An 11,299-nucleotide genomic window follows, 5' to 3' on the forward strand; every position below is an offset into this window, starting at 1 on the left:
AAAGCATTGAGCCAGAATGTGATGAGCAAGCATCATAGGCAATCCGCTAAAGAGATTGTAAAGCCAGAAAGAAATCTTACCCTTTTATATAACCAGGAGTCCCTGAGTGGTACAAATGGTAATGCACTGGGCTGCTAATGGAAAAGTTGGAAGCTCAAATCCATGCAGAGGTGCCTTGGAAGAAAGACCTGATGATTTACTTAAAAAAAATCAGCCATTGAAAACCCTGTGGAGCACAGTTCTACTCTGACACATACCTATAGCCAAGCAGATAACAGCCCATTACATACATGATCTCAAGATTTATGAAAAATAGTCCTCAATTAAGAGTACTTGACAGCATAGTTTGTTACATATAGTTTATCTTAAATTAACTAGTAATTGGGGGTAACCCCTTGTGTTTGTTAGTTGCTTTTATTCAAAGGAAAACCAAATTTCTCATATCTTTATGACAGGAGATAGGTTTGCAGCTTGGAGTGGGGTGCTTGCTAAAGTTAAACTCCTACTTTTTCAAGGGAGATAGGATCCCTGTCTTTCTTGATGATTACATTTCAGAGAGAAGGGTTCCAGGTCCTTCTCTTTTTCAGAGAAAAAGATTCCTGGGTTGTAAAACTGACAAGAGGCTCATGGCTCATTTAGCTTTTTCAAAAAAGTTATATGCATATATACATATGAGTGGCAGAGAAAGAATTCACAATTACAAGTTTCTAAAGTAAATGCCTCAAGAAATGTGTATGTGTGTCTCCTCTTTCCTTTCTTGCACCAAGGAAAATTTTAAGTTTTTCTTTTTTTAGATTTGTATTTACTCTTACATCTCCTACAATCTATTATCCGCACAGTAGCCAAAATAAATTTTAAAACTGTTAACCAACACATTATTCTCCTGTTTAAAGTCTCCAGTGGCCTTCCACTGAATTAAGATAAAATCTAAACTCCTTACCTTGACCTATCAGGCCCTCTAGGTTTTGGCCCCTGCTGTCCTCTTTGAGCTCATTTACTTCTTTTCTCTTGTGCGTTGTGCCTCAGCCCCATAGACCATTTGTTGACCATGCCAAGCTTGCTTTCATCTTATGTCTTTGCACTGGCTGTTCCTTCTGCTTGGCTACTCCTTCTGATATTTTCAGTGGAGGTAATTTGCTTTCACATAGTAATTTGCTATGATAAGTGCTTCAGAACAATTAACACTACCTTAAATTATCTAATGTTTTCATTTACTTTGAGTTTCTGGTGGTGTAATCCGTTACCATGCTAACCAAAAGGTTGGCGGATTGAGTCCACCCAGAGGCACCTCAGAAGGAAAGTCTGTTTATCTACTTCCAAAAAGTCAGCCATTTGAAAACCTTATGGAGCACAGTTGTACTCTAACACATAGGTCACCATGAGTTAGAGTTGACTTGATGGAAACTGGATTTTTTAAAAAAATTTACTTGTACACTGTCTGTTTCCTGCACCAGAATGCAGGCTTGATGAGAGCAAGGGTCTCTGTTCTTGTTCACTGTTAGATCACCAGTGTAGTAAGGCCAGGCCTAGGGTAGGTGCTCACTTCTCCCTCTCTGCACCACCTCTCTGCCTTTGCTTATGTTTTTGCATGCATTCAGAATTCTTTCCTCCTTCGATTTGGGTGTCATAAATGCTAATTCAGGACCAACTACACGTAGCCCTTTATCTCTTTCTCAGAAATGGGGCTTTGGTAATTTCTGCTCAGCTTCAACCTTGAACACACTCATAATTATTCTTTGGGTCACCTCAACTCTGAAGGAGCCCTGGTGGCACAATGGTTAAGCACTAGGCTGCTAACTGAAAGGTTGGTAGTTTGAATCTACCAGTTCTCTGTGGGATAAAAGATGAGGCAGTCTGCTTCTGTAAAGATTTATAGGCTTTAAATTCCTAGGTAGGCTGGGGGGGTGGAATAGAAATATAACCAAAGGTTATTAGTGGTCATCAGGGGTAGGCAGAGGAGGAAAGGGGAAGCTTTTGTTTATGGGACATTGAGTTTATACTAAAGGTGGTAGAATATTTTGGGAAAGGATAGCAATAATGGTGGCACAACATGAAAAATGTCATCAGTGTCCTGAGCTGTATATAAATGGGAAAGTTGTTTTGTAGGCACATGTCTCGTTGAGTATGTTTTCACCACAATAAAAGTAAAAAAAAAAAAGAAAAAAAGAAAAAAGATTTATAGCCTTGGAAGCCCTATGGGGCCATTCTATTCTGTCCTGTAGGGTTGCTATGTGTCAGAATCAACTCAACAGCAACAGATTTTTCACATTTCAACTCTAGCTGGTCAGTGTGTTGAAGGCTGGACAAATATTAGAAATCAATAAATATATTCTATTGGATTTTAATCTTTTGAATTATTAACTTCATTCTTTGTTGATTTTTGGTATTCTAGCATAAATAAATTGCTTCTCTTTTTTTCTAGAAATCCTGTATATTTGATAAGCGACCATTCAGTCCTGAGATTAACGCTCTTAAGCAGGAGGAATATTCCCAAAGTCTCCTGAAACAAATAGATAACAGAAGGGAAAAGGAAATAAATCAAAGACAAAACAGAGAATTGATGGATCGCCTAGAACAAGTGCAACTTACAGAGGAGTGAGTCTAGCTAGATGTGCTCTGAAAAATGGATTTGGGATTTTCACGTGAAGTTAAATTCCATGTGGGATTGTCTCAGCATTGGTAGTTTCATTAGCACCACCTAACCAACTGAGGAAACTAACTCAGTTAACAGCCTGTAACAGAGCATAACGTTAATTAGAAAAATTAAAAAGCTATCATTATTATACTTAACATTTGTGATTGCTAATCCTTAGCCTAATGCACTTGACTGTTAACCAGAAGGCTGGAGGTTCAAACCACCAGCCATTCCCTGGAAGGAAGGTTGGACAATCTACTTCTGTAGTAATACTGCCTTGGAAACCCAAGGAGGGGTTGCTGTGAGTCAGGTCTGACTCAATGGCACGTAACAACAACAGCAGCAATCTTTACTGTAATTTTTGAGTAGCATTTTACATTGTTTTACTAATAGTGGTATAGAGGAAGGGATTTGTCTTGAGCAGGCATCCCTCCTAGTTATTAGATGATCAGGTGACCTCAAGCCAAAGCTGAGGTTTTACTGTAAGTTTGTGTGCAAGTCCCATGGAACCCAAGAGAAGGAATGTACTAGAGACCCAGAGGGGACTGGAACCAGTGATTAAAATGCCATGTAGAGTAGATTTTCCTCTGCTCACACCCACAGCTCCCTAGTTGATACACCTTTATTCCAGCCCAACTATATATAAATGTTAGTCTCAATTCTGGATTCCCAGAAAGAAATTCTGATTGGTTTGGTGAGTCATTTGAGGCCTGGGATAGGGTCAAGGCCACAGAATTCTAGTGTGTCTAACAGGGGGGCCCACATTTCTGGGTCAAGAGAGCAATTTAGAAAGCTATTATAGTGTAAGCAGACTCTAAAACAACTAATAAGCTTTTCTTTGACCAGAGAATTACATTTCTATACAATTTATACACTCCATTATATGTCCTTTACAGATCATATGGGTTCCCTAAAGGTTGCATGTATTAGAATCATAATTTACATGTGAAAGGAAAGATCACTTTTATTAAAAAGGAATCTTACTAATGAATCATTTTCTGGAATGAATAGTCATTTCCTGCTTTCCACATTTTAAAAAATGTGTATGTTGGTGTGGGGTTGATGGGTGGGTGCCTGTCCTAGGGGTAGTGCATTTGGATAATTTAATTGGTCACCTGATACCTGTCCTGTCTGTCCTCTCTCCAACATATTGGCCCATTAGCATTTGGATTTGTAATCTACTTTTTTTCTTTTGGAAATAGACTTTATTTTTTGGAGCAGTTTTACGTTTATGGAAAAATTGTGCAGAAAATACAGAGTTCCCATATAGTTCCTCTCTGCTCTGCATGATATTTCTCCTGTGAATATCTTACATTCATATGGTACATTTTGTAATGATAGGTGACCAGTACTGATAGAGTATTATTAACTTAGAGAACAGTGGTGGTTCAGTGGTAGAATTCTTGCCTTCTGTGGTAGTTCAGTTTGTGTGTCAACTTGGCTGGGCCTGGTTGAGTGGCTGGGCAGCTGGTGGTAGTTAATCCCCATGAGGAGACTGGCAGTCAACTCCATGGTGGGATCTACCACAAGCAGCTGGGTAGCTGCCTTTGGGTATGTGATCTGCTTCCTGTACATAAGGAGAAGCCTTTGGGAATGGTCTCTAGCCTTTGGCATTCTTGGACCCTGCATGTAGCTGCATCGTTGCTCAGCAGCCTGCTGTGCTCTGCCGACCTTGAGACTTACAGTGGACTTAAGTTAATGGCCTGCTGTGTGGATTGGTAACGTTGGGATTGTGCCTTTTTACTTGTCAAGCTTGGAGCTTCTCAGCCTCAGCAACCAATAGCTGTCTGAGTAAAGAAATGCCTCTAGCTCCAGTGAGCTGGGAGCAGGAGGCCGAGCTGGACCCCAAGGTTGAGAAGCTTTCACCCAGCCCCAAGAGACTGGTACTTTGAACTTGGATTTAAAGCCTCCAAATTTAAGAATAAACTCCTATTTGTTAAGGCCATCCCATTTGTGGTACATTCTTGTCAGAGCAGCACTAGGTGACCAGAACACCTTCCATGTAGGGGGCCAGGATTGATTGCTAGCCAATGTACCTCAAGCTCAGTCACCACGGTGTCCTGTGTGATGCAGAACAGACTAAGACTAGGAAGAAAGATCTGGTGATCTATTTCCAAAAATCAGCCACTGAAAACCCTATGGATAATAGTGGTCTGATCCTGTTGTACATTGTGTTGCCATAAATTGAGGGCTGATTCAACTGCAGCTGACAACAAGAAGAACATTAAATAAAGTCCACAGTTTACACAGAGGAGCACTGGTGGTGTAGTGATTAAGGCATTTGGCTGCTAATCAAAGGGTCCATGGTTTGAACCCAGCAGCCACTCCATAGAAGAAAGATGAGGCTGTCTGCTTCTGTAAGGATTTATAGCCTTGGAAACCCAATGGCAGTCATTATGGTCGGAATTGACTCAATGGCAATGAGTTTGGCTCATTTTTTTACATTAAAGTTCAAACTTTATATTTTACATTCCTATGAGTTTTGACAAATACACAACAAGCATATCCACCATTATAGAATCATATTGAATAGTTTCACTGCCCTAAAAATGCCATGTTTCACCTATTCACCCACCTATTCACCCCTTTCCCCTTTCCCTGATACCCTATGGATTTGAATTACTCTTTTCTTTTTTAAAATGAAATCTTTCAGAAGGAAACATCAGTTTGTACTGATCAGGCTTTCATTCTTATGAATATTTATTAAACATGTTTTGATGATGTTAATCTGTATCCTTAAAGACTATGTAAAACTGTGACCTCCTTTTCTCCTGTTTTCATCTGCTAGACTTGCTGCACAAAGGGCCAAATATTTGAAAGATAAGATGGAAGAATCCCAGTGTTACAAGAGAGCTTTGGATGCACAGGTAGGGGAAAGTTAATTTTTAAAAAGTATTCAGTGTTTCAGTCACATTCTAAAAATGAATACCATTATGTGTTTCCGTTTGGTACTTTAAGTTACTCTTACCTTGTAAGCTATTGGTATTTTACTATACTATTGAGTGGTGCATAAAGTTTATTCCCTGGTATAGTTATAATCTGCATTATGGGTATCCTTTTTTCAGGTAAAGAATAAACCTGTCCAACTACCTATGTTTGAACCAGACTCTTCAGAACACATCTTTGGTAACAACAGGTGTGAGTTGATGATGGAAAGACTTAATCGAGAACAGAATTACATGAAGCACCAGCTGGAAGCAGCTGCTGGCCACAAGAGGAGAGCCATTCTGAAACAACTGGTGGATCAGAAGCGGGATTTGCAAATGCTGGAAAGGACGCACAAAGAGTAAGGAGACCTCTGATCTTTCCTTCTCCCTTCTCCTTTCTCTCCTCTGTCCTGCCTTTTTCCCATTCTCCTTTTCCCTCTCTCCTTTCTTCCCTCTCCATTTCTGTCATAATAGCACAATGAGGGGCTATAATGCACAAGACATTATTTTTCTTAGCTTCATCTCATTTCATTCTCATAGTTCATCCCATGAAGAAGTTATTAAACACATACACACACACACACAGACAGACACACACAAACTCTCTTGATCCCACTCTTCTCTTTGGTTATTTCCCACAATTTTTTTTCCCCTTTTCAGCATACCTTCTTGAAAGAGTTGTCCATACCAGCCAGGCACTATCTGATAGAAATAGAATGTGAGTCACAAATGTGAGCCACACATGTAAATTTTCTAATAGTCACATTAAGAAAAGTAAATAGAAGCAGATGAAATTAATCTTTTTTAATTTGAACTTAATAATAATTTTATTAATTGAGGGCCTGACATACTTTTATATTACTTTTGTTTACCTACATTTTTTAGGGCAGGCCTCATACTCTGATTTTCTCTCTCTTTTTTTCTCAAAATTTTATTATTTTGTTCTTGTTGTTGAGAATATACACAGCAAGACAACACCAATTCAAAGTTTCTCATGTACATTGATTACATTCTTTGAGTTCTGCAGGCATTCTTACCATCCTTTTCTGAGTTGTTAAAGATTTAATGATGATCTCAGGGTAGTATTCTCGGGGATTTATCCAGCCTCCATGGCTTCAGAAAGTCTAGAGTCCATGAGAATTTGAATTCTGTTCTGCATTTCCCCCCTTTTGATCAGGATTCTTCTATGGAATCTTTGATCAACATGTTTGGTATCGGTAGTTGGACACCATTCTGGTCTCAGGATTATGTGGGCTCATGTTCCCATGGTTTACTAGTCCTTGGACTAATGGTTTCCATGAGTCTTTGATTTTTTTTTTTTTCAGTCTTTTTTGCTCCAGATGAGTAGAGACCAATTGTTGCATTTTACATGGCTGCTCGCAAGTTTTTAAGACCCTGGTTGCTACTCACCAAAGTAGGATGTAGAAGCATGTCTTTGTGGACCATGTTGTACCAGATGAGCTTGATGGTCCCCTGTGACCATGGTCCTGAGCCTGCAGGCCCAGTGACTTATTCCCTTACTGCCTATGGCTAAGATGTTATCATAGCTTTGCCGCCATTAGCTCTATTAAATATAAAAAAAAACCTCACTGCTGTCAAGTTGGATCCGACTCATAGCGACCCCACCTTGGGTTTCTGAGAATTGGGAATCTTCCTTCCAAGGAGTGGCTGGTGGGTTTGAACTGCCAGCCTTCTGGTTAGCAGTCAAATGCCTTAGGTACTATGCTACCAGAGCTCCCCTATTATATATGTGGACTTTATTATAGCACATACAAGTACATATGTACAATTATCATCTGCCAAACATATATGCCCTTTTGCCTACCCATACCTGATTATTTAGCCTGTATACCTGTGTATCTGGGAGCTCTGGTAGCATAGTGCCTAAGGCACTTGACTGCTAACCAGAAGGCTGGCGGTTCAAACCCACCAGCCACTCCTCGGAAGGAAGATGGGGCAATCTACTTCCGTAGTGATACTGCCTGGGAAACCCAAGGAGGGGTCGCTATGAGTTGGGTCCGACTCGATGGCATATAACAACAACAACAACAACACCTGTGTATCCACCAATAATGTTTGTTCTTACTGATAATGAAGTATTATATATGTAAATGTTCTTACCTCTGTTGACTGTACCTCTTGTGTACCTCTCAGTGTCTTCCTTTTCCTTAGTGTTATTGTGCTGGTTACTTGCTTTTGGTATATTGCCTTTCCCTTTACCCAAATCAATACTTGTTTCTTACTTATCTAGTAGTTTTCCCTCCCCACCCATACCTGGTAGTCAAAAAAAGAAAGTTTTCTTCCATACATAAACCTTTCCTTGACTTTTTACAGTAGTGAACTCATATAATATTTTTTCTCATGTGATTGACTTATTTTACTCAGTATAATTTCCTCCAAATTCATCCACATTATGAGGTGTTTGGAAGATTTTTCTTTAGTGTTGCATAGTATTCCATTGAGCATATGTACCATAGTTTGGTTATCCATTCATCTGTTGATGGGCACTTAGGTTGTTTCTGTCTTTTCACTTTTTGCTAAAGTCTAGATGAACAAAAGCTTTTAATTTTTATGAGGTCCTGTTTATTGATTTTGTCTTTTGCTGTTTGTGTTTTTGTTACTATATTAGATAAGTCATAGGTGAAAGCTAGGCCTGACAGCATTGATCCTACTTGTTCTTCTAAGAATTTTATGGTTTTAGTTTGCACATTTATGTCCTTAATCCACTTTGAAGTTTTTGTTGTGTATGGTATGAGGCATGGATTCTGTTTCATTTTTCTGCATGTGGAAATCCAATTTCCCCAGCACTATTTATTGAAGACACTCTTCTTTCCCTGTCAAATGGACTTAGTACCCTCAACAAAAATCAGTTGACCATAGATGTGTGAGTTTATTTCGGGACTGGCATTTCTATTCCATTGGTCTATGTGTTTTGTTATATCAGTACCAGGCCATTTGATTACCGTATGTTGTATGTTTTAAGGATTTCTGGTGGCTCAGTGCCTGAGGCATTTGACTGCTAACTAGAAGGTTGGCGGCTCAAACCACCAGCCAGTCTGCAGAAGGAAGATGGGGCAATCTACTTTCATAAAGATTTACTGCCTTGGAAACCCAGTGGGAATAGCTATGAGTCAGAATCAACTCGATAGCAGTGGATTTGGTTTTTGGTTGGGTAGTATGTTTTATTTTATTAATTTTTTTTCATTGTGCTTTTGGTGAAAGTTTACAGAACAAATTAGCTTCCCATTTGATAGTTTGTACATAAAGTGTTCCCTGACATTGGTTGCATTCCCCAAAATGTATCAGCCCTCTCCCCATTTCTGCCCTGGGTTCTCCATTTCCATTTGTCTGGATTTTGTATAGTATGTTTTAAAACCAGGAGTATGAGCCCTCCTACTTTGTTCCTCTCTTTCACATTGTTTTAACTATTCAGAGCCTATTGCCATTCCATATAAAGTTGATGATTGGGTTTTCTATTTCTGTAAAGAGGGCTATTGGAATTTGGATCAGGGTTGTGTTGAATCTACAGATTGCTTTGGGTAGTTTTGACATCTTAACAATATTAAGTCTAGATTAAATTAATTTTAACAATATATTTTATTTCAATCAATATATCTAAATTGTTATCATTTTAAGATATAACCAATATAAAATTATCAATGAAATATTTTACATATTTTTACTCACATTAAGTCATTGAAATCCAGTGTATATTTTACAGTTACAGCACATCTCAGTTTGAACTAGCCATGTGGCAAGTACTCAAAGCAACATATGGCTAATGGCTACCATACTGGATAACACAACTCTGTACTCTAATTTTTCTCTTACTCTCTTTCAAACCCACTCTCTCTTTTTTTTTTTTTTTTTACTTTTATTGTCGTGAAAACATACACAACACATTCACCCACATAACAACTTCCACATTTACAGCTCAGGGACATTGATAACATTTTTCATGTTGTGCCACCATTATTGCTATCCTTTTCTAAAATATTCTACCATCATTAGCATAAACTAAATGTCCCCCAAACAAAATCTTCCTCTTTCCCCCTCCTTCTTACCCTTGAGAGGGAATGACAAATTGAAGAGGAATGGCATGGCATTCATTGTCACAGAGAATGTTTCAAGATCTACAGTGCTGCCAGTGATAGGATAATATCCATATGCTTATAAGGAAGACCAGTTAATACTACTACTATTCAAATTTACTCACCAACCACCAAAGCCAAAGACAAGGAAATTGAAAATTTTCACTGTCTTCTGCAGCCTGAAATTGATCAAACATGCAATCAAGATGTGTTGATTATCACTGGTGATTGGAATGGAAAAGTTGGAAACAAAGAAGAATCACCAGTAGTTGGAAAATATGGCGTTGGTGATAGAAATAATGCTGGAGATTGCATGATAGAATTTTGCAAGACCAATGACTTATTCATTGCAAATACCTTCTTTCAACAACACAAATGATGGCTATACATGTGGACTTCACCAGATGGAGTACACAGGAATCAGATTGACTATATCTGTGGAAAGAGGCAATGGAGAAGGTCAATATCTTTAGCCAAAACAAGGCCAGGAGCTGACTGTGGAACAGACCATCAGTTGCTCATATGCAAGTTCAAGTTGAAGCTGAAGACAATTAAAACAAATCTGTGAGAGCTAAAATTTGACCTTGATTATATCCCTCTTGAACTTTGAGACCATCTAAAGAATTTATTTGATGAACCAGTGACCAAAAAACAGAGGAATTGTGCAATGATATCAAGACCATCATCCATGAAGAAAGCAAAAAGAGAGGAAAGGAAGAAAAGACCAAAATGGATGTCAGAAGGGACCCTGAAACTTGCCCTTGAATGGAGAGTAGCTATAGCAAATGGCAGAGGTGACAAGACAGAAGAGCTGAACAGATTTTAAAGAGCAGCTTGAGAAGACAAAGTCAATTATTATAATAAAATGTGCAAAGACCTGGATTTAGAAAACCAAAAGGGAAGAACATGCTCAGCATTTCTCAAGCTGAAAGAACTGAAGACAAAAATCAAGCCTCAAGTTGCAATATTGAAAGATTCTATGGGCAAAATATTGAATGATGCAGGAAACATCAAAAGAAGATGGCAGGAATACACAGAGATACTGTACAAAAAGAATTGGTCGATGTTTATCCATTTCAGAGGTGGCATATGATCAAGAACCAATGGTATTGAAGAAGTCAAAGCTGCACTGAAGGAACTGGTGAAGAACAAGGCTCCAGGAACTGATGGAATACCCATTGAGATGTTTTAACAAACAGATGCCATGCTGGAGGCACTCACTTATCTATGCTAAGAAATTTGGAGGACAACTACCTGGCCAGCTGACTGGAAGAGATCCATATTTGTACCTATTCCAAGGAAAGATGGTCCCACAGAAATTGGAAATTTTCAAACAATATTATTGATATCACATACAAGTAAATTCTTGCAAAAGATAATTCAAAAATGGTTGTAGCAGTATATTAACAGAGAATTTCCAGAACTGCAAGCTGGATTCAGAAGAGGACATGAGAGGAGGGAAATCATTGTTGATGTTAGATGGATCTTGGCTTAAAGCAAAGAATACCAGAAAGATGTTTACCTGTGTTTTATTGATATTCAAAAGCACTCGATTGTGTGAATCATAACAAATTATGGATAACATTGAGAAGAATGGGAATTCCAGAACACTTAATTGTACTCATGAGGAACCTGTACATAGACCA

At 38.6% G+C, this 11,299-nt stretch overlaps 1 protein-coding gene across 1 annotated transcript in view; it reads left to right on the forward strand.

The window, feature by feature from the left end:
• CCDC81 (coiled-coil domain containing 81) overlaps positions 1–11,299 on the forward strand; it is a 68,237-nt gene that overhangs the window by 38,212 nt on the left and 18,726 nt on the right. The window contains exons 11-13 of the mRNA XM_007946288.1: positions 2,423–2,595; positions 5,424–5,502; positions 5,701–5,921. Of these exons, the coding sequence (XP_007944479.1) occupies positions 2,423–2,595; positions 5,424–5,502; positions 5,701–5,921 (473 nt within the window). The remainder of the gene's footprint in view (positions 1–2,422; positions 2,596–5,423; positions 5,503–5,700; positions 5,922–11,299) is intronic.

Source organism: Orycteropus afer, unplaced genomic scaffold (assembly GCF_000298275.1).
Source record: "Orycteropus afer afer isolate SDZICR_OR568_19922 unplaced genomic scaffold, OryAfe1.0 scaffold00154, whole genome shotgun sequence".
Classification (NCBI taxonomy): domain Eukaryota; kingdom Metazoa; phylum Chordata; class Mammalia; order Tubulidentata; family Orycteropodidae; genus Orycteropus; species Orycteropus afer.